This window comes from Ooceraea biroi, chromosome 11 (assembly GCF_003672135.1).
Source record: "Ooceraea biroi isolate clonal line C1 chromosome 11, Obir_v5.4, whole genome shotgun sequence".
Lineage (NCBI taxonomy): Eukaryota > Metazoa > Arthropoda > Insecta > Hymenoptera > Formicidae > Ooceraea > Ooceraea biroi.
Window position 1 is genome coordinate 1,972,588 of NC_039516.1, and position 24,940 is coordinate 1,997,527.

At 48.7% G+C, this 24,940-nt stretch overlaps 2 protein-coding genes across 10 annotated transcripts in view; both read left to right on the top strand.

Moving 5' to 3' along the window:
• Positions 1–17,671, top strand: part of LOC105274476 — a 96,581-nt gene extending 78,910 nt beyond the window's left edge. Inside the window, exon 18 of the mRNA XM_026973945.1 lies at positions 17,248–17,671. The gene's annotated coding sequence lies outside the window, so the exon portion shown is untranslated. The remainder of the gene's footprint in view (positions 1–17,247) is intronic.
• LOC105274478 overlaps positions 294–24,940 on the top strand; it is a 76,528-nt gene continuing 51,881 nt past the window's right edge. For 3 of the 9 annotated variants that reach the window (XM_026973939.1, XM_026973941.1, XM_026973944.1), the window contains exon 1: positions 297–23,285. In XM_026973939.1, the coding sequence (XP_026829740.1) occupies positions 17,739–23,285 (5,547 nt within the window). In that variant the 5' untranslated portion in view covers positions 297–17,738. Of the gene's footprint in view, positions 23,286–24,940 lie in introns of all 9 variants that reach the window. The other 6 variants (XM_026973938.1, XM_026973940.1, XM_026973943.1 and 3 more) reach the window with 4 other exon arrangements.

Genomic DNA, 24,940 nt, shown 5'->3' on the forward strand with positions numbered 1-24,940 from the left:
TGCCTTGAGATCCTCGAAAGATGATCTCCACCATTACGAGCCGCCCGGAAGGGGAAAGGGTTGCGTCTCGCGTGCCGAGCAGGACTCAACGCCCTCAGGATCCGGCCGTCCTTTGCGTTTCACGTTAATCCGTCTTACCCGGCGAGCGAGCGAACGACGAGCGGACACTCGTTCGCGTCATTTCGCGGAGCAAAATCGATTACGAGGATCAGGCAGCGCGCGGTCCCTCGTGATTTCCTTCGGACCCGGCGAACTTTGGGATTATATCGGCGGAAGTTGCGGAAAAGGGTGCTGCTCGCGCGGCCCAAAGTGAATGTAAAGTTTCGATTCTCTCCCGAAGTTCTTCGGGAGTTTGAAAGACCCGGCCGTTATACGGGTCCGCCCGCGCGGCGTCGTTAATCGCTTCACTAACTCCGAGAGTCGTCGTAAAATTGCGGTTTGCTAAGAATTTCATTCAACACTCGAACCTGCCAAATACGTCCCGACGTCGGAGTGTACTTGATGAAACAGCCTCAGAATATAGGCGGTTTCCCGAAAGAAAGCCGATTGCTGACGGTAATCGTGTTCATTGTCCGATGAGAATCGATACTTAAGCCACCGAAGATGTACTGAATAGTGTTGTTCAGGCGAGTGTTCGCTCTGGCCAGGTACGACTGTGCCTCTATCGTTTGCCGGAGCGAAACGAGGAGCCAAAGAGTGGCGAACCAATAGAGGGATGAAAACTAGTTGTTCCGTTGTTTGGCCATAGCGGAACACCAGGGACAGAATAACGGACTGGCCGCGTTCGGAATCGCATGTATATACGTACACCAGCCAGACAATCCGCCATCGATCGAGACCAAGTAAGCTCGACGACCAAAACGACGAACTTGTTCGACCGCACGGTTCGTCCGTTTGCCCGACGTGCAGAAATAATCCGTTTACCCCGGAAGGTTCCGTGATCTATCTATCTGTTGCGAAAGAAACGCTGAAATTTCGCCTACGCTTTCTTCATCTGAAGGGATCGTTAATTTTATTTTTACTCAATCTTCAACGCGAGAAGCGAAGCGTTATTGATAGTAAATCTTGGATCTTCGAGGAAAGGGTGCGAGGACATTAAAATCTGACGCGTTAATTTTGGCTTCAATCGTTTATTAGATACTTTAGTTGGTAAAAGTAATTTAATAATCTTGATCATATTGAATGAAATAGGTAATTCCATCCTGAATACAATTGTGGTCAAATTTGCTGGAATCTGTTAAATATATTTATTTACATTAAACATATTTGTTTACCACAAACGAATCATCATGTCATTGACCTTGCAAGAGTCGTCGGTGAACTCCAAGTTCACCAACTTTCCAAAGCCTGGATTCCAAATCCAAGCTTCGCCAGATGGTTTAGGAATTTAAGACCGTTTTAGGATCCTTCTTTCCTTCCTTCGAAAGGGCAAGTGGGTTAGCACTACACAAAGCAGGTTGATCCTCCTCGCCATTCTTCGCGCTGTCTGATGCCAGCCTCCCTCGTTCTACTTCTCGAACCCCCGAACTCCATTCCGGACTAGTAACTCCTCCGCGATCCAGGAAAGAAATGACTGTCATGATTAATCCTTCAGCTTCCGCACGATCGTCTTCCGATAGACTCGTTGCTGCGGACGATAAACGATCACGCTTTATAATTCTATCGTTCCACCTCGATCACGAATCGCAGCGAATGCTGACATAATTTGAATCCCTCTGAAGCAGAGTCGAGGCTATTCGCTCGGTGATCACTCGCTATCCTTAGGCCACAGAAATTTATTTGTGATGTTTCAAACAATCTCGAATAACATCCTTCAAGAAAGTGCCATGATCGCTCCGGCATTTCACAGCTCTCGATAGAGAGCGATTCCGCATGCTGATGACACGCGTTTGAATCGACGACGCGCGGATGGAAATTTCGCAGGTGCGCTGATCCGCTTCGAGTTCAATTGAATTAATTGCAAGAATGTAGAATATTCAGTACACGCAGTGCGGAAGCAACACACATACACATCGGTGCCAACCAGTAACATAGCGACGGATGGACTGGTACACTTTGTTATTCTGGACCATTTGAAAGTTTTAACACCCCCCCTGGCCAAACCGCCGCAGCAAATACCTAAACGAAGCTCGGTTTTAATCCCGCTCTCGTCAGCAACGAGAAATTAATTAACGACATTTATGGATAGGATAACAACGAGCACCCGCGGCGCTCTCCGAGTGGGTTATGTTTGATCGCGCGAAAAACCGCTCACCACAGGCCCAGGAATCAGTTGAAATATTAAAACGCCGTCATCACCAGCAACGGCAATCTCGCGCATTCGTTAGCCACGCGAAGGTATTGAATAAATATCGAATTTTCGCTTTCGCTCGTGCTTTTAGGATTCACTTTTATTTATGCACATCGTTGCGAGCTCCGACGATCGCGCGATGCTAATTCCGCGCTGGACATCTGGTGCCTGATTCAATTCTCGCGTAATGTCACATTACGGGAACACGGCTGATCGCGTCTGAATTCCTCGTAGCGCGATTACGCGGTTACGTGATCATCATCGGTGATTGTTTCGTCGACGGAAATCCGCGCCGCGGGATCCTTTGCGCGTGAACGGTGTGAAACGAGCGCTGGAGTGGTCAAGCCGGATGCGTGCATGTGCATGGCGAGTTCTGATACCTGTTGGCTCTCGGGACAGTTCCCATCGCGGATTGTGTTTCGTATTATTAATTTTGCTAACGAGCGAACTTTACGCTTACAAAGATATCACACGAGCCGGCGACGCAATGCGATGGCGTACCGCACCGCAGGCGACGTTACCTTTTACGGTATTTCTACGCGCGCGTTGGCGTTTCCGGATCACCGATGGAATTAATTGCTTCCGTATATCGCGCTCGAGGATAAATACACGCGATAAAAGTGGTATCGATGACACGTGGGGCAATGAGGTTTTACCTTGAAAAGATCGCGCGCCACCCTTGTTGCGCTCCGGATTCGCGCACGAGCCCCTTTTTGCAAACAATTAAAAAAAAGTTGAATTAAAACCTTTATGCGTGGCCACGGGATACGCATGATAATTAATTCGTGCTTAAAACGTGCTTCCGCTCGCGCGACGGCTGAAAGGCGCGTTTTCGCGACGAGCTCACACACGCGCGAGATGCAGTAATGTGCAATTTAGAATTTCATTTAAATGTATCACGCAGAGCACCAGCAAATTTTATAATTCACCCGGAATAATTGGAACGCGCGCGGAACATTGTCCGCCAAAGAAAGTATCATTCGCATAAACGTTTCTACGAGATTTACCGTTAAATAATTTCCACTGATTATACTGCGCGAGCCGCGCAATGTGATTCCCATCGAGAAGGTATTCCAATAATGCTATCTGCATGCTCGTGAATTGCACGTCGGTGAGAAACGTACGAAAAGGTTGACGTATGATAGATCAACGCTTTGGAAAAGAAATCGCTTACGATGCCAAAACGAATTCATTAAAAGCAATCTCTTGCGATTCGTGATCGTTCGAGAATGCAAATCAGCAGTCTCTCCTTTCTCGGGATGAGCTCCGACGTAAATCGATTTTTCTAATTGCGATAAAGGCTACGGTTAACCAGAGGCATTGGGTGAGAGATTGTCTTCGCGCTGCGCGAGTTGGAGTTTAAATCGCTATTTTATAAAGGGAAAGTTTTCCTTCGGCTTGAGGCGCGACAACGAGAGGCCTTCAAGGAGAACAAAGCGAAAGCACTCCGACGAGTATTTTCGAAAGAAAGTTCTCGGGCCCCGGGAAAGAAGGAGGATCTCGAGAATGTCATTTCCCATATAGTTCCAGGGAAAATCTTAAATTCCCTGATAACTTTCTTCAATGAAACTGCACACGATCTTTGATTACGATCTCCGGCGAAAGCGTAAAGCAAGCAACGCTGATTCCTTTGATTCCTTTATGAAAAACCAAACCCCTTTGAAACATTGCGTTGCACTGATCACTTAGCGAATTAATTGACGAGAGTCATGTAACAATGCGCAACGTGGAAATTTAATTACCGAAATCTCTATTGAGCGGTAACCAAGTCGTTTAGCTTGTTATCGCGAGCTTCCGAAACGTCCCGACAACACGAGGACGCTTAGAGAACGAGCTGTCTTAGACTTAATTTAATTTAGTATTCCAATTAGCGCTGCTAGGTGTATTGTAGTGTTTTTCAGTGCACTCGCAAGCCGCTGAGTAATCTTCTTTCGGCTCTAACTCTGCTGAGCGGTCGCGTGCCGTTTAATGAACCTGGCGCGTTGTAAACTTAGATGGCATATTAAATCTATAAATTTCTTCGGGTTCTCTCGTAGAAACTGCCCCATTGATACAGCAGTCTTGGCAAAATTGCCGCGATAAGACGTGCTTGATTATATAATAATTATCGTCGCGAGCGCGAGCGTGCGCGCGCGCGGAGATTTCACCTCGTAAAGCGGATTTAACAGGCGCGCTCGTGAATCGCGCTTGTCCAGAAATTTATTCATAACTTCGCTTGATAATAGCGCTCCGTCGACTACCATATCAATTGGTCGTAAACCACCGACCGGAAGTCTAGATACACCGACGAGCACACCTCGCTCAGCCGCTACATGAGCTTCGTATTACGAGCGTGATACGTTCACGTCTACGAGTTTAACAAAATGCAGTCGCGTAAGATTACGCGTTTGACACCGCTCGAGGATTTACGAGCCTACTTATCCGTGATGTCAATTAAACGAAGCGGAATCGTTCAACTTGCAACGCAACACCTCGTCATCGACAAATGTCGTTCGTCGCGTGGCATTTCGCTCGCATTTCCAGTTTCCACAAGGAACGACTCGTCTTCTCAGAAATACAGGAGTTAATTAGCGATTCCGATTGATGATAAACGGGAAAGGAATACCCTCGCGATCGTTGTATAAGTCTCAGCCTTTCATTCATGAAATTCATGAAGGCGTTTCATGAATTCGTACGTGCGCGCCGTAATTTTCCGTTCAACGCAAGGGCATCATCTATATGGGAGGACGCGAACGGCTCTTTGCGAACCACCGGAAGCGCATACGGGAACGGGAACGGGAACGGGAACGGGAATGACCCTGTTACGTTAACTAATGAAACTGTGGAGCTCGAAGCGGGACGACACGCGCTCAACGTTCGACTTCCGATCGTTCGATTGAGCGATAAGCGCGTACAATGACGTTCAGAGTGTGCGCTCTCCTCGTGTACATCCGCTGAAAATACGCTGAAAATACGTGCTTCGATCACAACAAAGCACTTGAGTCGCTACGAAGATAGATGAGATGCTGAGAAGGAAGGAAGCGTCACTTTAACGACGCAAAGATTCCGCTTGGTCCCTGGTCATATTGGCATGCGCTTCTGTATCCTACAGCTATTAGAAATCAATATTGCATGATGTTGCCAATATTGCGCCAATAGTGGCTGATATATCATACCCAGGAGAAATCGTCCGACAATTTTTCAATGCTGCCTAATGTCGCCAACTTGCGACTATCAGAGATCGTTTTTTTTTTCGAAAGCACCGATGTGCAAACATGTGCAGGGATGTTTAATTGAATTTTCGAAATTTTTGTCGAGTCTTCTCGTTGTTTATTGAACAGCGCACATTATTTCGATTATTCTCATCCTTAAAATAAGCAAGCCGACCGGTACGGAATCGCTCGCCGTGCAACGCGAAACTTTCGAGTTGTTTCCATGCGAGGTACACGGGTAGTTCCCTCAATCTCGGAATTTCGGAATCCCGGTATCACCGTCCATCCGTCAGTCGTTCTGCCTGTCCACCCCTTTCGCCCCCAATGCCGGAAAAGTTTCTTCCCGCGGCTTCCTCGACAAAATATTCAGTAATTTCATGCAGAAGCCCCGGTCTTCCTGAAGTTTCGCGGATTTGTACTCCGTAGGACCGCCGAATTGTAGCTGCTGCAAAGGTTTTAAGTAGGGTCGGATTAAGCAGGAAACCGCATTCGCCTCGAGAGTTAGAAAGAAAAAGAGAGAGAGAGAGAAAGAGAAAGAGACGACCAAATTGCGACGGACGTGAGCAACGTTCTCCATCGTTCGTCCTCGCTTTCCTTCTGAGCTTCGCAGTTGTGCCTTTTCTCCGTGTCTGTGCTAACAGGCAAACAACCCGCAGTGTGTGTAAAGAGAGACACGTGTCATTCCGATAACACCTGTACGTTGTGTGCGAATGCACGTTGTGCAAACGGCGCTTACTCGCTTCTCGCTCGTTTGCACGCCCGTTGAATAATTAGGCAAATATCCTGCGGTGCCCGAATGTGTCACGTGCCTCGACAGCGCATTCAAACGCACCCGTAATGTTTCATAAGTTTCCCGAAGAATCGGTCGACCGGAAACACCGAGGGAGAAACCGAGGCAGTTTCCTCTCCGCGAGTAATACTCTGAATGACGTGCTCTCTGAATCGAGCGGCGCGATCGCGAACAACGTAACAACGTGTGCACTCGGCGGGATGCAAAAACTCCTTGAAAAGTTTAAGGAATTCCACGAGAGCGAGCGAATTTCGCCAAAATTCCACCGGAAAACGGTTGCCAATCGTAATTCAACCGGCAGTCGATTGCACGAGCGTACCTCATGGCGAATTCTATGTTTTCCTCCATGCAGCTACGACATCGATCTGCGATGTAAGGGAATTACGAAGGATTCGCTCCAAGCCGCCCTTAAATTCGAAGACAAGTACTTAGGAGGGATAAACTCGATTGGATCCGTGTTAGTCTCCTGAGAAACACCTTCGAGGAAACGAAGCCTGTATAAGCGTGTGCCTCATCCGAGCTCGGCTAATTAGGTAGCACAGCGTGATCGACAGTCTCTTTCTCCCCTTATCCTTCCCTTTCTCTCTCTGTCTCTCTTCCCTATCTCCGCTCGTGAAAGCTGTCGTTAGATTCGATTTTCCGTCGCTAAATAAAATGAGAATCGTTTCTGCCTTCATGCATACTCATATACACACGCGTATACACACGTACAACGCCCTTACTCCACTTACTCCACTCGACCCCGTATCGATAACGAATTAATTTAACACTTTGTTGGACTGGAAGGGACGACGAGTCCACAGATATACCAGGGGACGTAATTTTATCGAAATTTTACGAGGAGACGTTTCTCGTCGTCCCGAGTCACCCTCCTCCCTCCTCCCTCGAAATTTCGCGGTTCACTGATGTGTCCGGTTGTCTCGACAACGACGAAACCGTTGCTGGTGACCCCGTCGTCGACTTCGAAAATACGCCCTCGAAAATTATTGTTAGACGTCGACCCGGATTTCGAAATTCGAATGCCGCGGTTTTCCGCCGGCGGATCAATACCGCTACGGAGAACGGACAGAGAAGAGAGCTCGTCGCACCTCTCTCGCACGTACATCGGACATTTTACATTCTTGCCGCGACGACAGTTACGTAGAGACGTTAAAATAAAAGGCAACTTTTATGTATTTTTTCGATGCTCCTTTTCCAGGGGGATCAAATTAGGTCATATATACGAATTGCACTGTCACATCTATGTATGGCTATTAAAAAGGAAGAAAAAGAGGGCAGCTATTCGTAAATCTCCGATTTATGTAGCAAATTTTCGGAGGGACGTTTTACGGCTTCATATCGGTATCGACCGATCGGACTGCCTGATTATCAGATGGAGGCGACATAAAACTGAAAAGGAAAGGGCGATGTGCGGTGGTGTGCGTGATACGGGAGATTCGTACAGATACGTAAGAAATTTTATAACACCATTTCGTCTGGCTCGAAGAATTCCGTACATACCTTGTCCCGTCCGCGCGATAGCGGACAACGATATCTGTACTTAAAGCTAACCGCTATCCAATGGAGATTGCCTCCAGCGCCTTCCCGTCGGTGTCTAACGATTTTTCCACGGGTGGTTGCGATCGATGTAACGAGCGGCCGTTATTAAGCTCTGCTTAATCACCGACGTGGGGTCGCGTGTTGGAACGTGTGCGTGTGCACCCCATGCAAACACGGGTGTACGCAGCCGTCGCGTTATTTATCGCGAGCTACAATTTCAGGGTTGCACGCGGCGATCGTGCTCTCGTATTCTGACCCTGTCACCTTTTTTCCCTCGCAAGTCAACATGCCACAAGAGAGACCATCTTGATCTAGCGAGTCCCGGGATTAATTACTCAATTATCGTCGAGATAATTGATCAGCGTCGCGGAAAAGAGACTGCGATCAGAATAACGTGCCCTTTTCGGAAGTAGATAGGGTAAACACGAATTTAATTTCAGCAATACACGTGATGATCGTCGCGAGAAATAGAATTCCCCCTCCCGTGTCTCCAATCCCGAAGAAATTCCTTGACTCTTTTCCCGCAGGGGGATGCCGCTCCAATCACTCTCTCTACCCCTGGAAGTGTCACCTATCGATCCGTCGATCCGCCTCATTTGTATCCTTACAACCTTATCATCAACTAGTTGATATTGCGCGACGCGGATATAATAGGGTGAAAAATGAAAGGATGCGACACGATTTTTTTCTTCGCGTTGGGCACGAAAGAGAGAAAAAGAGAAAGAAAGAAAGAGACAGCCCGATAAAATGATTATCTCCCTTTGCGTTATTAATTATTGTGCAGATTTTTATCTAGTTCTCTCGACGAGCGATATCGACGTTACCGAAGCGTAAAGGGTGCCGTGCTCGTGAACTTCCAGAAAAGTAAAACTAATTAATCACTCCTCTCGCATTTACAAGTTTGGATTAAAGTACTCCCATTCTTGCATATGAAATATGACGTCCAAGCGAGTAGCGAAGTTTACGCGCGAATAATTCTTAAAATATTTCACGATACTCATAAAGAGCGGATTAATTACAGCAGGATGCATTAATTATCTCCGGCCTCTCGAATAACTTCACTCTTGCGATGGTTTCGGTTATACTGGCAGAATTTTTTCGTTTCGTGGATCGTAAATAGCAAAGCTGGTAAATACAAAGCTTTCGTCTCGCTATATGGAAAACGTTCCCGCCGTTCGTGGTGTCAGGTTTTTCTCTTTGCCGAATTAAATATCCGGCCGTTATACAGTGCAAACCGAAATCGATAACTCGATAGCGAGGCGAGGCAGTTACTGATTGACAATACGGACTAACGATCATTTCCTCCTCGTAAACGTGCCGATTATTCGAATATCCGCTATGATTTCGCCGTCTGAGTACCAGCGGCTGCGGCCTGGCTCGCAATAAAATACCGTGGCTTGTTACTCGCTCGTAACAACGACAAACGGGGTTACATGCCCGGACATGATGCACGGTAACAACGTTAAAAAAAATCCGTTCCCCCGGGATTCTAATCTCGAGAAAAAAAACGGAATAAACCCGAAACTTTTTTTGACGCAAACACCGACGTCATGGATTTGGTAGATCGGGGTCGGGTCCGTTGCACATATCATTCGCTTTAACAAACGAGGGTGAGCGAACGATAAACGACACGGAAAAAGCTGAGGGAGAAGTCCTCGTCGTTGTCATTGTCGTCGTTGGACAACGACGTTATTTATTTCGGATAGCGATAACGCGGGAGGTCCAACGACCAGACGATCTCATCCGGTGGCGCGCCAGGTATTTTTTTAGGTCGACGTTCCATAAATGAAGATCCGAAATGGACTCTGTGAACGGGCATAGCGGGTTCCGCGCACGATTGCACCCTCTGCCTCTGTCTCTCTCGTCCTCTTCGCCGCGAGTGAACGAGAGTCACGCGCGCGGAAATGGCAATTCAAGACGAATCGAATCGAATCGAATCGAGAATGGGGAAAGAGGGACAGTCGTACATGCGGTCGTAAAAAGAGAAAAGGTGGAGAGAGGCCTACAGTTCTGGAGCGAGCGAGCGGAACCGCGAGGCGCAGTTGTTTAATGAAGGGAACAACTGCCGGGCGGAATGGAGGTTCATAGGGAAGGAGAAAGGGTCGTCCATATTATACGAGGGAGACATAAACGTAGGATTCAGCGCGACGTAGAGATAAATAGAGAAGAGGCAGTAAGAAGAGGGAAAAGCAGAGAGAGAGAGAGAGAGAGAATAAATTCGCACACGGTTTTGGAGGGCTGCCGGCAAATATTGATCTCCAGCGTGCGGGAGTGAAAGCCACCTCTGAGAACCCTACACGGGTCCGAGATTCCGCGCTTCAGTGCCCTTTACGCCTGGCCGTTACATGGCGTTCGTTTGCGAAATACGAAGCATCACGGTAGATGCCGGACTTTGGCGAACTACGCAACTACGCTGTGATACAGGAATCGCCCTAATCATCGTAATTATTATTGATGATCTGGACGGTGGACGTAAAACACGCGGCTGAGTTACGTCCCTATTAGCCCAATTACACACGGTGGTGGATCGCGAGTGTGCGGAATACTCGTGCGCGATGCGTCGTTCCCGAAGAATTCCGATTTACGGAAACTTGGGCATTGCCCGTGGAAATACACGGTTAATATTCGTCCCGCGAACTCGCCAGACAACGAAGACGTCGCCGAGTTGTCGCTTTAGGAAGTTTAAAGCACGTCGGCGGCTTAAACTAATTTTCGGGGGAACGCTTGCAACGTGAATAAGTGCTGCTACAAAGTAGGAGCATTCGCGAAATGTCACGCAACGGCTTCCCGTCACGAACTTGAACATCCGCGATTTCATTCCAATGGAAAAATATCATGTAATATTCGGTAAACAAGCGCGCATGTGAAAAATTATATCTGACGCATTATTTTTGTCAACGTTCAGTAATTATGTTTTTCTTGGATTTTTCATAAATAACATGTCGTAATTATTACTCGCAAATATTTTCTGGTGTCTCGTAGAGCCACATTACTCTGCAACTCTCGAATTATTGAAATAAATTGCAAAGCTGACCGAGTTATTCGAATACAGGATGAAATTTTAATAAACCGATCCATCGAACGAAGCCCGATTGCATCCCACGACGACAATTCTAATATTACCAAACATGTAAACTGTTATTCCCCAGTATGAGTCGCGGTAGCCGGGAAAACTTCGATTTCCCGACACGATCCGGTTATCACGACAAAAAGAGAAAAACTTGCGACATACCGTCGGAGTTACTCAAACTTGGCTGGATCGAAACGGCGCTCCGATGAGAAATGTACTTCTGGGGAAAAAGGAAATACCACGGTCATGCTGTCGGGCGGAAATACTTCTTATAGAACTTCGTCTTTCAAGTGCTGGTTCACTTGCGCGAGAAAAGTTCAAGGAACGTTGTAAAGAGAGTCATCCCTCAGCTGGATGTAATATCGGTTAATCGTCATATCATTAATGTTATCAGTAACACGCTACCGACATTGACATCTAATAATGCAGTGACAAAAAGCATCCCGTTGCGGTGCACAACCGATTGCTTCGCCAAGCAAATAGAAGTTAAATCCGTCGGCTCAATGCCCAAACGTTATTGCTCGTAGGATCGGTAACATATCTCCACCTGCCAGTACCTGGCTTTTTCAATTTGCCGACAATACACGCGCAACGTCCGTACAGAATCGGATCCCATTTCGCTGGGCTGGCCAGCGCTCCTTCGTTTTCGATCTTCCTTACGTTGCAGCGGGTGTCCGCGTCGCAAAACAAGTTATTTTGCCGGCGTGTCGCGCCAAGGATGTATTCTAGAGATCACCAGAAGGCGAGCAATTTTTCCAAATAAACGGGAACGCGGGAGAGCATCAGTCAGGGCGCTCGGTACGACAAGCAGAGAAGTAGAAATTATCGCGCGGGCCCAATTGCGCGATATTGCTCGTAACTTGATGAAGAGAGGAATGGAGGTCTTCATGGGGTGGTCGGATTTATCTTCGCCATGCCACGGACTCATGAGCGCGGCTCTGACCCTCAGCCTGACACGGAAGTCATGCACGCGGCGGCTTACAAGCGAAATCCAATTCCATTTTACCGTGAGTTCTTCTTACGCCCTCCTTGAGAAATGAACTCCCTCACAAGAAGAGGAAGCCACGTAAATCCGCTTCTAATGGTCTCGGGTGTATTTTATGCGCGTTCACGAGGGCGGTGATGGCCGTTTTATCGGATCCGAGCGAAACCAGCTAGGAAGTATTACGAAAACGTTAGAGACCGACTCGGAGCGTTTTCCCGGGAGGAAGTAAACGTGACTCTCGGGCTGATCAAGACGTTAGCCGCTCAATCGCGTGATAATCGGCAGGGAAAAGGCCAGGAATACTCGATGCAACTTTCGATGCCGAAGGTACGCGAGTGAGTCTCGTCTATAAATATCGGTTCACATAACCCGATCTTAACATAATCCGACTGTTTCCGAATTTTAGTACACGTAAACGTGTAACGACATTTCTGGCTGGATTACCCGCAACGACCTCGACGACGACGATGTTCGCGGTACGCTCTATCGCCACTGACGAGAGTCATTAAAATTTATGAACGAGCATAAATATCTCAGGATACGCGCCGGACGTCGCGCACCCTGCGGTGCACCCCGCCGTCCCCGGCATGGATTAAGTATTGACCCGCACCACCTGAGTCTTCCATAGTTTCCGACCGGTCATTTATTTTTACGAGGAAAGCGTCTCTCGTTCGCGTTAACTTCGAGCAGAAGTGTGTGCATCGCGACGCAGAACGCCGCGAATTGTTCCGAGATCATAATGTCTCTTGCGAGATGCGGTTTATCGAGTGCATAAACCGAATCGTTGAACAACCGCGATACATGTATAATACATCATGAGCAGACACGCGTATAATAAATCTATGGCGCGATCGTCGAGCGAAATTTAACGAGATAGCTTGCGGGGTTGATCGCACGGGGCGATCGTGCTCGGGAAATAAATATTTATTTTGCAAAATGCGCTTCAGGGATGGCAATTGCATCCGTTCTCAGCCTGGAAGGTATTGGAGATGCAAATTATAATTTTGCAACAACAACGCGTCAGCATTTAATGTTTTACCTTTGACCGCAATTGAATCTGTCATATGAAAGTCCGTCGCGGCGTAATGGGAGTGAATGGGAGGAGTGTATTGAAATTTCCGGTGATTGGTTAACCATCGCGTAGGCGAGCGCGAACAAACGCAGCGGAGTTTATCATGTGCTCGCTGCATTTCGGATTAGTAATTGTTAAATGACGTATTATGCCGAGACCGCGCGCGTTTCCAGCGTTATTACCATATTTTGAGAAACCGGTTTACGCCGGTTTCGCCATTGTTGCGTTCCTGTTGATCGGGGATCCGCAGCGAACAAACAGTGTCGATGACAATGGCATTAAGCGCAACTGGTTTACCATTTCAACGTAATAATGCAGATTAATTCTTCTGCCTTAATGCCGCGACGAGATCATGTACCGTCCAGGGTGGCTTCTACCGCGCGCGATGAATGGTTTTACAGCAATTAATGATAATAACAGCGGGGGAGGGACCTGTTGCGCGGCTCTTTCTGATGGATCACGCCTATGCACAATGCGTTATCTCGAAAAACTAGCTTTCACGACATTATATAAATTCCGCCATTGACCTCGCCGTCCGCTGGAAGTCATTCTCCACCCACTAGAAATGGGATTAGCCGATCCCCCCTCGTATCTGTTTTCGGCACAATCTTTGACCTATATATATTGCCCGCTTCTTAGGGACGGATAGAAAGCTATTCGGAGTAGGTCCCGGTAAAAACGACATTACCGTCATGGCCATCCGAGAAACGAAACTTTCATCCGGAATGGAGCTGCAGTAAAGGCAGCAGAGCGCAATTTCTTCGCTCGTTACACACGGTTAATTGCCGATACTGGCGATTATCCTGATGAAACGGTACCGCGCGATAATACTCTTGAGAGTGTCCTACTAAAAAGTATACGTGAATTCTCTTAGACGCGCGTAATGGCGCATGCGAGCAGCGCGACGATTAGAAATTCGCGAATTTAGCTTTCTTCTGCAAGACTTGGAAATGATGGAGGGACGAATTTTATATCCCCAGCAAGCGGAAACCTCGGGGGAGGAACGACATTAATTGGACAGCGACAGCGACCGCGTTGCAACGATATTGAAAATTAAAACTTATATTGGCGTTATAAGTCGCGCACATCGCGGTACCACGCCAAACTTGCTAAAGTTCCCGCAACAATGTCGCACACGGTGTTACGAGTAATTATACGGGCAACTAATTTTCTTTCTTGTTCTTTTTGTTCGAAGTGCCCCCGCATCAGAAGGGTCATTTCATGCGCGCTCGCGCACGTTTCAAAGGGAAATTTCCTTCCATAAACACGTGCATCAGAAAATCCTCGGCAGTAAACTGCAAAATCCCGCAGGGCTGTCCCATTTTTCGCTGTACGTGACGTGCCGTGAATTAATCTCGGCCCCTTTTAACAAGGTTATGGTCTTTTACGGTATCCAGAAGCGGTTGGGCGAGGGTTTTTCCTCTACCGAGACATTTCATTCAACTAAAACTGTTTTACGTTATTTTGCGATGGAAATTTGTATGTCGCTCATAAGTATGCGGCGAATTAACCGGAAAATATTATACCACTTGCGACACTACGAGGGTAGTGCACTGTGAGGATGCGTAAATATAAATCATTACGCTGTATTAGAGAATATAAGAGAATATAAATTTCTACGATTTTTCTGAATATAAAAAGCGCGATCTCCAGAAAGGAATTTTTCGGAAAATTTATGAGGTAAGGCAAATTCGCGGCAAAACATTAAGCGTACGAGAAATTTCGGAATTTCTCTGCCGGTTGATCCTACCCCCGCGTGCCAGTATAATAAAGTATAATAAATTCCATCCCTTGTCGCTACCTGACATTTTATCTACTTTGTCCGCGCGAGCCCATCGAAATCCCCTTTAAAGGCGGAATCTTCGGGAGATCCCTCGGATCGAATAGACGGAAATATCAATTTGCGATCAATTTCGCATATCCGATAAGAAAAGTTTCTATGATGAAGCGATCTTGCAAATGAGATCCATTTTATTCAACAGGCGTGACGCACGACACATGGCATGACTTGTTGCGTCGAAATGCTCGATATCCGACTGACTTTCCATCGCCAATCTTCGCTGGACTTCCGTTCTTTATTGAATTAACTACGGAGCGGCTTAAGTTGGCTTAAAACAAAATCTGAAACAGTTGGGAAATGTCCAGGGAGACAGAAAGAGAGAGAGGGAGAGCCGTTTTACCACCCGCGGCTCGCTGTTCATTCACTTCCGAGGATATAGAGCGGTACCGAAGGAAAGCGAGCAACTCCACCCCCAGAAGCTAATATCGAACGACACTTACCGTGCCAGTAACGACCGTCATTTTAACATGAAAAATATAAAGCTCACGCGAGAGAATGGGCAGTCCGGTGTCATGCGGATGGTAATCGCGATTCACCGCGGATATAGCGTAATAAACATCCAACTTAGTGCATAGCACGCGAATCGATAATCATTGGGCTTTACTGTGTTTGCCGTACCGTCAATCGCCAATCTCAATTGATATCACAAAGACGTGCATCAGCGGAAATAAAAGTAACTGACACATAAAAAAAGAGAACCTCGTAGTCTGCTGTGCCGTGTATAAATAGAGGTTGCATATTAATAGCTATTAATTTCATTACGCGCAGTCAATCGCGCGATCAGTGACGGCAATTTCACGTCGCCGCTGTCGAACGTTAAAGAACACGGGGCGCGCGATGTGGACGTGCGCTGCCGAGAGAACAATCCGTTATAAAACGAGACAATGGGGCACAATGCAAGCTTGTTTCCGGTGGCGGTGCCCGGCTAACACTCCGAGAATCGCGCCGGGCGGAAAATATTTGCGAGTAGTCGGGATCTTCCACGAGAGTTGAATTCTAGCAATGGCGTATAGCCGTTTCGCCTCTTTTGTGATGCAACTCGTGAATGCCCGTTTTGACCCGGCGAAGAATCTGTCTGTGGCATATCTGGCGCAATATTGTTGCGCGGATATTCTTTTCCGCGGCCCGCAGTGGGCTCGCTTAAGCGGAAGGAAACCGATACAAAGTTACCAGCACGTGAAACGACGGAGATAGAGATTCCGAGTGTAAAAAAAGCATGCCCGATAAACGTACGCATCGCCTGATGTACGATCGTAAATAGCGCACCATTCGCAGTTAAGATCCTCAGACAGAAATAATTTTTATATCATTATCGCACGCGGTAATCGAGCGTCGCGTGAAACTTCAGATACAGACGACATCCGATTGCACAATATTCGTCGACGCGTTGCAGAAACGTTGATAATCTCGAATAAAAAGGAAAAAGGGTTAAAAAAATCTGAGAAGCACAAACCGTCGTTTTATGCTTTGAGCTTGCGTCTATTAAAGCAAGTACTGACTATCAGGAATTTATCACGCGCTCGGTCAACAATTGCACAAGTAAAATTTTATCTCTCTCTTGATGCCGTGCATAATGCGCGCGTAATTAGGTCAACGCGTTTTCAGATTATGCGACCATTCCGAGTAACTTTAAGCGTCATGTTGCTGTGTCATTATGGAACGGCATCAACTTTATCGTCATCATAAAGAGCAGATTTCGGTCCACGTTCTATTCGCCGAACTGGATATCGTGGCAGCAGCAGATGATGCATAAATACCGGAATCGATATGCGTGCGAGGTAGCAATAACGCCAGCAAAGGATGGACTTGTCGACAGTTTGCGAGGATTCAGGATGTAGATCGGCCGTGATGGTTTTCGGGTCGTGATGGTTATTTTGATCGCCGGGACTGATACGCGAATTCAACTCATGGCAGGACACCGGGTAGAATCGTACGCAAGATCAATAAACGTGGTTAAGTGTGACTGAAGCACTCTCCTTCGAATTCCGATCGCTCTTTAGTTTCATAAATTATACGGTCAATCGATTTTATCGCAGCACGCGATGTAATATTCAGATGACACGTATATATTCGACGATTTCGATTTATTTCGAACTAGAACCGCGCACTCTCTTCGTCCCTCGGTGTTGTTAAGTTTAAATCGAGGGCAGCAGAGCGCAATTAGACAAAGATCTTGATAACGGTGTGTCAATCCACGAGCGACACTATGGTAATAAATTCTAATGATACAATTTTAGGTCACGTAAAATATTCAAAGGTTTTTTCTTTTACCTTACGGTAGATGTGAGCAAATGCCTCGACTATATTTCTGACTTTACTATATTTCGATTTTACGCTACGGTATATCCTTGAGGGATATACTATATCGAGGGAATGCAAACTGTACCATGGAAACTGTATCGGTATTGTTGACTTGGTACTCGGTCGCCCTTGTACCAAGCCACACGGGTGGGCTTTTGCTATTTTGCAGATAACAAAGGCGGCATGAACGTACGAGACTGGTTACAAAGTGCCATTTGCGGAGTGTCGCGCGATCTCGAACGTTCTCTCAAGATCGCGCCCCAGCGACTTCCAAACTTCGTCTAGAAATCCGTAGAACAGAACGTGAAGGGGGACACATGTAGACGTAAAAGTGATCGCAGTATCGTAGGACATAGTTAGACCGTGTGAGATGTGAGGATTCTTGGAACGACGTCAACATGGAGATGATCAGGGGATGCAACGCAACGACCAAGAACTCGACTACGTCAATGGCCTCCACGAGGTTTGCCAAGCTGCAATTCATGTTCCTTCTTGGTCCACGAGGGGGGATGTGATTTGATTTAGAAACGAGCTTTGACATACGATGAATCACCTCAGGGATCGTCTGATAGAAACGTAGACGCAACTAACGAGAAGAGAGAAAGAGTGAAACAATAGAACACTCACGACGCGTATCGCGATATCTGAGCAAGGCCAAAAATGGATTCGACAAAATTGGGCGGTCCAGCACCGACTAGTCCGAGGGCTCATTCACCGGTGCTGCCGAGCTACGCCACGCCCGGCGACGGTAACATCGATTATATCATAGGCGACTACATGGAGAGACTGGGCACGAGGTTGAATATCCTCGAGACCGAGTTAAAGTACGCGTGGAGGGCATTGGACCTCCTCAGCCAGGAGTACATCAAGATGTGGGAAAGACTGGAGAAGCTGGAGGGCCTGCTGTACGAGCAACAGACAGTGATCAGCCAGCTGATCGAGTTCTACACCAGTGGCGGTACTCACGACAATGTGAACATTGTCGAGGAGACATTGGCCAATCAGCAGGGCTCAGTGGGCGAGCTGGATGCAATCGCGAAGAGCTTGGGTGCAGCGATAGGCATTGAGGAAACCAACGTGCTGCGAGAGAAACTGACGCAGCAGGAACTAGTAAGGATGCATGGGCTCACGCAGGACAGTACAACAGCCGCGGCTGTAGTCACTGACATGCACAGAAACGTCAGAAATTTGGACACCTTGGAGACTCTCGAGGAAGAGGGCAATATACCTGACGAGGCTTTTTACAGGAGCCTGAATAACGCCTACAGGGAGGATCTGATCTGTGGCGACACGTCAAGACCGACGTCGCAGTTAGGTATGATCTGGGAAGAAGCCGAGGACGAAGATATAAATGGCAAGAAGGAAGTGGAGACCAGCATCTTCGACAAAACTATACCAAAGGAAAAAGAACTGGAAGAACTCCAACCGACCAAGGAAGAGGTGAAGGCTTCCGCGATGAAGAAGGAGGACGAGGCGGACGAGGACGAGGGCGAAGTGTTTAGCGCGGCCGATTACAAGAGCTACAGAGGGAACACGCCGTGCGTTAGCGAGCAAGATCTTGCTCAGCTGTCACGGCTCAGTTCTCTTGATCACGTGGCATTGGAGAAGCTGCAGGAAATAGACAGGTTGACCAGTAAGTTACAAAAAGATTCGCAGAATCTGATAGAATTGCAATCCAGACTAATTGACTCGCCGAAGCGGACCCAGTACTCGTCCGAGGCTGAAGCGAAGCTAGCCGAGGAGGCGAGCAGCATAGACGAGCAGCTGAGGAAGATCTACGCAGAGACTGACGTGGACAGCTGGACGTTTTCCAAGAGTCCCGGCTCCACTGGTGGCAGATCGATCTCCAGAGTCAGTACCGACAGCGGACTGGCCACCGATGGCGACTTCACAACGAGATCCATATCGCCAAGACTGACTTCTACGTCCAGGAGCAACTTAGACTCCATTTCGACTACCTATACCCCGCCTAGATTAGGTTACACGTCGGCCATACTGGAGAAAAGCCCGGAGCCCGTGATTCAGTTATCGATTGACGTCGGTAATTTCGCGAAGGGATACGCGGAGAACAAGGAGCTAACGGATCTAATGGCAGAGAGCTTCGCGGCGGCCGTCACTTGCGCATCGCCCACCATTTACAGTACCACCACCGACAAGGTGCCATCACCAACTTTGTCCGCCGGTAGCGTTCAGAGCGTTCACAGTGTCCAAGGTCTTCGCACCAGGCAGGATGGCTACTTTGGCAGCGCAGCACGGCTCAATCTGGAGTTCCAGGAGAGCCGGACACCGCCCAGTCCGTCACCCAGTTCGCCACCACCACCAGCACCACGAGACACGACCGAGTCCTTCCTCATGCCCGGAGCGGAGCAGAGAGAAGCGGAAACGAAGAGGTCTCAGAGTCCAAGCTTCCTGCGGAACGCGGAGAAACTGGTTTCCATGGAGCAAGGTCGCCTCAGTCCCCGCACTCCTCACTCGCCCAAGTCACCGAGAGTCTCGCCAAAGCACACAGTCAAGTCCGGCAGCGCCGCCAATATAGTCACAGCAAAGTCCGACTCCGGTTTATCCTCCATGAGCGGTTGGAGCAGCCTGGATAAATCGCCAGGTTCTCCAAAGAACTCCATCACCAAGATGCTGACCTCTTACTCGGTGGATCACACGCGTGCGAGCACTCTCATACCCAGCACGCAACCCGCCAGAACCGCCAGTCCGATACCGCCTCTCCCGGAGACGACCAGCAGCACTGTCATCACGCAGGAACCTCTCTATGACACCCCCGAAGGTAGAGACGCCTTCGCGAGCGCTATGGCAGCTACGACTACCCATCCTTACACAACGACGATGAATCACTTATCGGCGTACACGACCGCCAGCAAGTCGCCGGTCACAGAGGACTACACTTTTGTGCCACCACCAGCTCCGGGTGTGACTACTACGTGTCAGAGTCCCAAGAAACGCAGTCGTCAACAGAGTCTCCAACATACTTACGACTCGGTACCTTCCGGTACTGGCACGGATTATGTCTACGTAAGATCAGAACAGCCGGCCATTTACTCCGTGGCTGGTAGTAATCGACAGCAGGCCATTACGAGCGTGTACACCAGCGGTTCTGGTTCGTACGGGCCCAAAACTACCACTTCAGCTTATTACTCCTCCGAAACAATAGACCAACAATATCTCAATTATCAAGACAATTACAGCGCGCTTCAGTATGCGGAGACGAGTGCCATGATCGCTCACGCAAAGAAGCCGTTACGCGGGAGCTCCTTTACGGACGGCATGACGAACCATGAAGGATACAAAGCAGCAATGTATCGCACGATGTTCCCTACCGGCAACATCACCGACGCCCTCTCGTACTATCCGACCAGCGCGACCAATCTGCCGCGAACGGAGACTAACGAGAGCTCGTGGCTAAACTCGATGGAGGAGCAAATACCGCATGACTCAACGTCCTCCAGCATCAGATCGTTGACCTCCGACGGAAGTTACACCCAGAGTCCGTACACGGATCGCAAGTATCCGCAGCCGCCGGCCTACCAAGCGCATTCAGCGTATCAGCAACATCACACCTACGTGAACCAGAATTACCCGCAAATTTATCAGCAACAGTACCAACCGTACAGTCAGCGACTGAGCAGCGCCGAGAGCGCGCAGCTTACGGACGGTTATCAGCGGCAATGGCAAAGGGAGCATCAATACATTCAGGACCACGAAAGCGCCAGGATATCCTTGGAACAGCAGCAGACGCAGTCGAGCGAGTATTACGATGCCTCGAGCGTGATAGTCTCGCAATCTGGATACATCAGCATCGCCACGAACCTGAAGGACCACGAAGTCGACAATAGCAAACTGTCGAAGAAGATTAGGCGAGGTTCTTCGCTGAAGAATGCGATGAGCTCCATGAGCAATTGGCTGCCGGATCTGCATCTTAGCAAGCGTCATAGAAGTCAATCGTTACCGGGCGGAGTAAGAAGAGAGGACTTCGATGTGCAGGACCCACAGCAGCAACGGCTACCAGCCGAGATGACGGGAAGAGGTCGAGGCAGAAGTCAAGCCGCCAGGAAAAAGAAAAAGCACACATTAGTCTCAACGGTTTCGGGCATTCTTCAAAAGGCAAAACGTCGCAGCCATCAATCGCAATCCCTGTCGGATCCGGAACAGTCTGAGACCGAGTGGAGTAGTGGTAGACAAAGCGGACTGTCAGAAGACGAGGACAGCGTGATATCCGACATCGTTCAGGAACCACCTTTCTTCGCCAAGATGAAAACGGCAAGCACGAAGAGGAAGCAGCCGCCGCCGCAGCAAATGATGACGCAACAACAAATGATGGCACAGCAACAAATGATGGCACAGCAACAAATGATGGCACAACAACAAATGATAGCACAGCAACAAATGATGGCGCAACAGCAGCAACAGCAGCAACAGCATCCTCAGCAGATTCAAGCGCAGCAGAAGGAATACTTACAACAGCAGCAGCAGCAGGCGCTCCAGCAACAACAAGCGCTGCAGCAGCAGATCCAACAGCAGCAGGCACTTCAACAACAGATTCAGCAACATCAAGAGCAACTGCACCAACAGGCGCTTCAAGACAACTGGATCATGGAAAAGGAACAGAGAAAAGTTGAAGCTAACGAGCAAGACGTAAGTGATCAGACGGGCATGCTCGAAGAGGAGACTTCAGGGAAAAGCACTGGCTCGGGTTCCGGCGGTTCATCGATCTTCCAGACAGTCGGCGATATTAAGAGGTCAACTGGTAGTTCGGACGAGGCGCCCAACGAGAAAACACCAAAACTGCCTCCGGTCACGTTGATCGGTGGATCAAGCATGGAGTTCGCTGTGTCGCGAGCGCTCGGCAAGTATCGTCAACGACAATCTTCGACGGTGTCTGACGAGCAGTCGATGACCGAGGAGATCAACAATGTCGAGAAGAAAGCCGTCGAGGAAGGCGCGATGCAGACTCTGGAGACGAGCTTCGAGTATCCGGAGGACGTGTCGGAAAAGAGCGAGAAGAGTGAGAAGTCTGGCAGCGCGAAATTGCCCGAACTGGTCACCAGCCTGTCGGAAGAAGCTCCGCCGTCGGAGGGCAGTCCGTCCGCGTCCAGCATGAGGGGTTATAGCAGCACGAGTGGTACACGATTCCTGCCGCGTCATCAGCAATCCCTGGAGATTCCGTGGACCGGATCGCGACCGGGAGAACCCGAAGAGGACAATCGCAGCACGCATTCGTACAGGAGTACGTCGCGAGTGTCCTCAAGACGACAAAGCACTGAAGATTCGATCGATTCCGAGGATGAATGGTATTGCTACGAATTGAGAAAACTCGAGGAGCTCGAGAGACAATCTGAGATGGAGATGACCGAAGCGTTAATCGAGGAACCCGAAGACGAGGCTTATCAGCCGGATGAGACGGTAAAGGAGAAGATGTCGTTTGTGCTGAAGGAGCTCAAGCTCAAAGCGGTCACGAAGCCGAAGGATCAGAGGAAGGAGGAGAGGGAAGAGACGCGGAGCAGCAGAATGAACGGCACAGTGAAGGATCACCGCTTCGAGGAGAACGACAGCAGATATCGCGATGAGAAACCTATCCCGAAACGCAAGTCCGCGGAAAGCGTGGAGGCTGTGTTCGCCAGGGTGACCGATTACCACACATGGGCGCACGAAATAGAAACCAAGAAGGAGAAGCCTCCACCGTCCACGGAGGAGGGCTCGTCCGGCGAAACCTCCGGCCCGGACAGTCCTGGGCAGTCGATGGACGAAGAAGAGGAAGAAGAGTTGCCGAAGGACCTCGACGAACAGCAATCACGACGAAGCTCCAACGGTTCAACGTTACGTCACGGCGAGAAGATACCACAGGGCTCGGATTCCCTATCCCGCGAAGGTAGCGTAAGTGTACCACCTAGCGAAGTGTCGGTCAGCATCCCGGGAGCTTGGGATTCTGAAAGCACTGTCCTTGAAGGCCTCGAGCGCGACGGAGCCGGTAGCGCCGAGACTGCTACGACGGCGACCTTGAGTCTACCGAAGATCAAGATCGACTCCTCGTCCTGCGGAAGCTCGGACACGACATTGAAGGAGGGCCAGGTGAGTCCTGGCCCGCCCGGGTCCAAGTGGAAGCTGCTCAAGGCCTTGAAGGAACGTAAGGCCGAGGAGAAGCTCAAAGAGGTCGAAGAGGCCTCCAAAGAGAACACGATCTCCCAGGGACCCACGGCAGTGAGTATCATGATCAAGTGAGGACACGAAAACCTCTGTAAAGCGTACTCGAGGTTCGGGGGTTGGGTGAAATTGTAAATTTCTTTTCGTTTTCGGTTACCGCGTCACACTTTTGCGACCAATGCACATCGACGTTTGCACTAACGCGTTCTCCTTTTACCCTAGCACAGTCCTGAACGTTCAATTCAAGTTCGAATTCGCTTTATCTCGTCTTTGGTATCATCGATGCTACGTACTTGCGCACGCTGTGAGATCGTTTTATCCTCGGCACCGTCGGCACTCTTAGCATTTCGACCGATTTGACGATTTTTACGCGAAATTTTTGGACGATTGATTTTCCGCGTGCTTGGCATTCATTATTGCGGCACGTACCTCGAGTGTCGAGTGCGCTGGTACGTCGACTGACTGTAAAACAGGGAGATACTGCAAATTTAAGAATGTTCCACGTTAAGTTTAAAACTGTGTCACCAAGTGACACGTGTACTCAGTCAATAGAATCGTGCGCGACACCGAAAGGGAGTCAAGCTTTGCTATCGATGAGAACGATGACTATTTTCATCGTTCTCTTTCATCAAGGTTGTAGCGAGAGGCGGAGAGTCTCCGAGCTGGTTGTGTTTGAAAACACACGTTACAAATGGTACTAGTCAATTTAAGTGTAACACCACTGTATAACGCTTGGCCAAGCAATATTTCTAAGAGGCGAGGCAAACGCCGCTCCCATAACGATTGTTTTGTCGTGATCGACGATGATCGATCTCGAGATCCTACGCGAACGGCGCGTGGCCACCGGGAAGCTCATTTAATAAGCATTCTAGACATAATTAGATGGTGCTTTATTCGTAGATACGCTTTAAGGTAGTGACTACTGTTGTTAGGATCTGTGCTGCTATGCCTGCGCGACGTGAACAAGTGTTGTGAAGATACGTCTGCAAAACGCGATGCAATTTTTTACAGCATTTCAGTTATTTTCTCCTATTTTATTATCCCTGACACATTTGGGATACATCTTTTATCATCTTCCTGATTTCCCTCACACGTACCCTCATCATTGAAGTACACGATCGCGTCAAGTACAAGCATTGTCGTTCCAGCGTTACCTACGAATCATAAAGGGCATAACGATAGGTCACATTATAGCGTTAAGAAACGCAACGTCGCGCAGGTACCGCGGGCAAGTTCGTATTTCGTAAAACATCGAAATCCATCGCTCCCGCGAACACACACCTGCGAAGATACACGTCGCGAAAGGAACAGGAAAGAAACGAAAGAAACACTCGCGGACACACGCGAGCCGTCGTGCAAGAAGGGAAGAAGAAAATGGACGTAAAAACTAGCCGGGGTGAAAATTGCGCCAGCGAATGCCCGGTACGGTCGCGATCCTCGAAAAAGCGCATTGCAGCAAAACGCACGCGACGCGGACGTACCTAGAATAAGTGGCATCGCGAGAAGCTTCGCGAGAAATACGATTTTCAGGCGCGTGGCTGTTAACAGGACGGGTTGTTCGACGAGTCGGTGAAGAAACGCGGCGCAAGTAACTCATAACTCGAGCGGATGTTGATTGCAATCATGCAATCACGTCGACAAAATAGAATATTGAACATATTCCGGAACCGCATTGATCCATTCGCATTCTCGTGATAATCCGCGTGAACGCG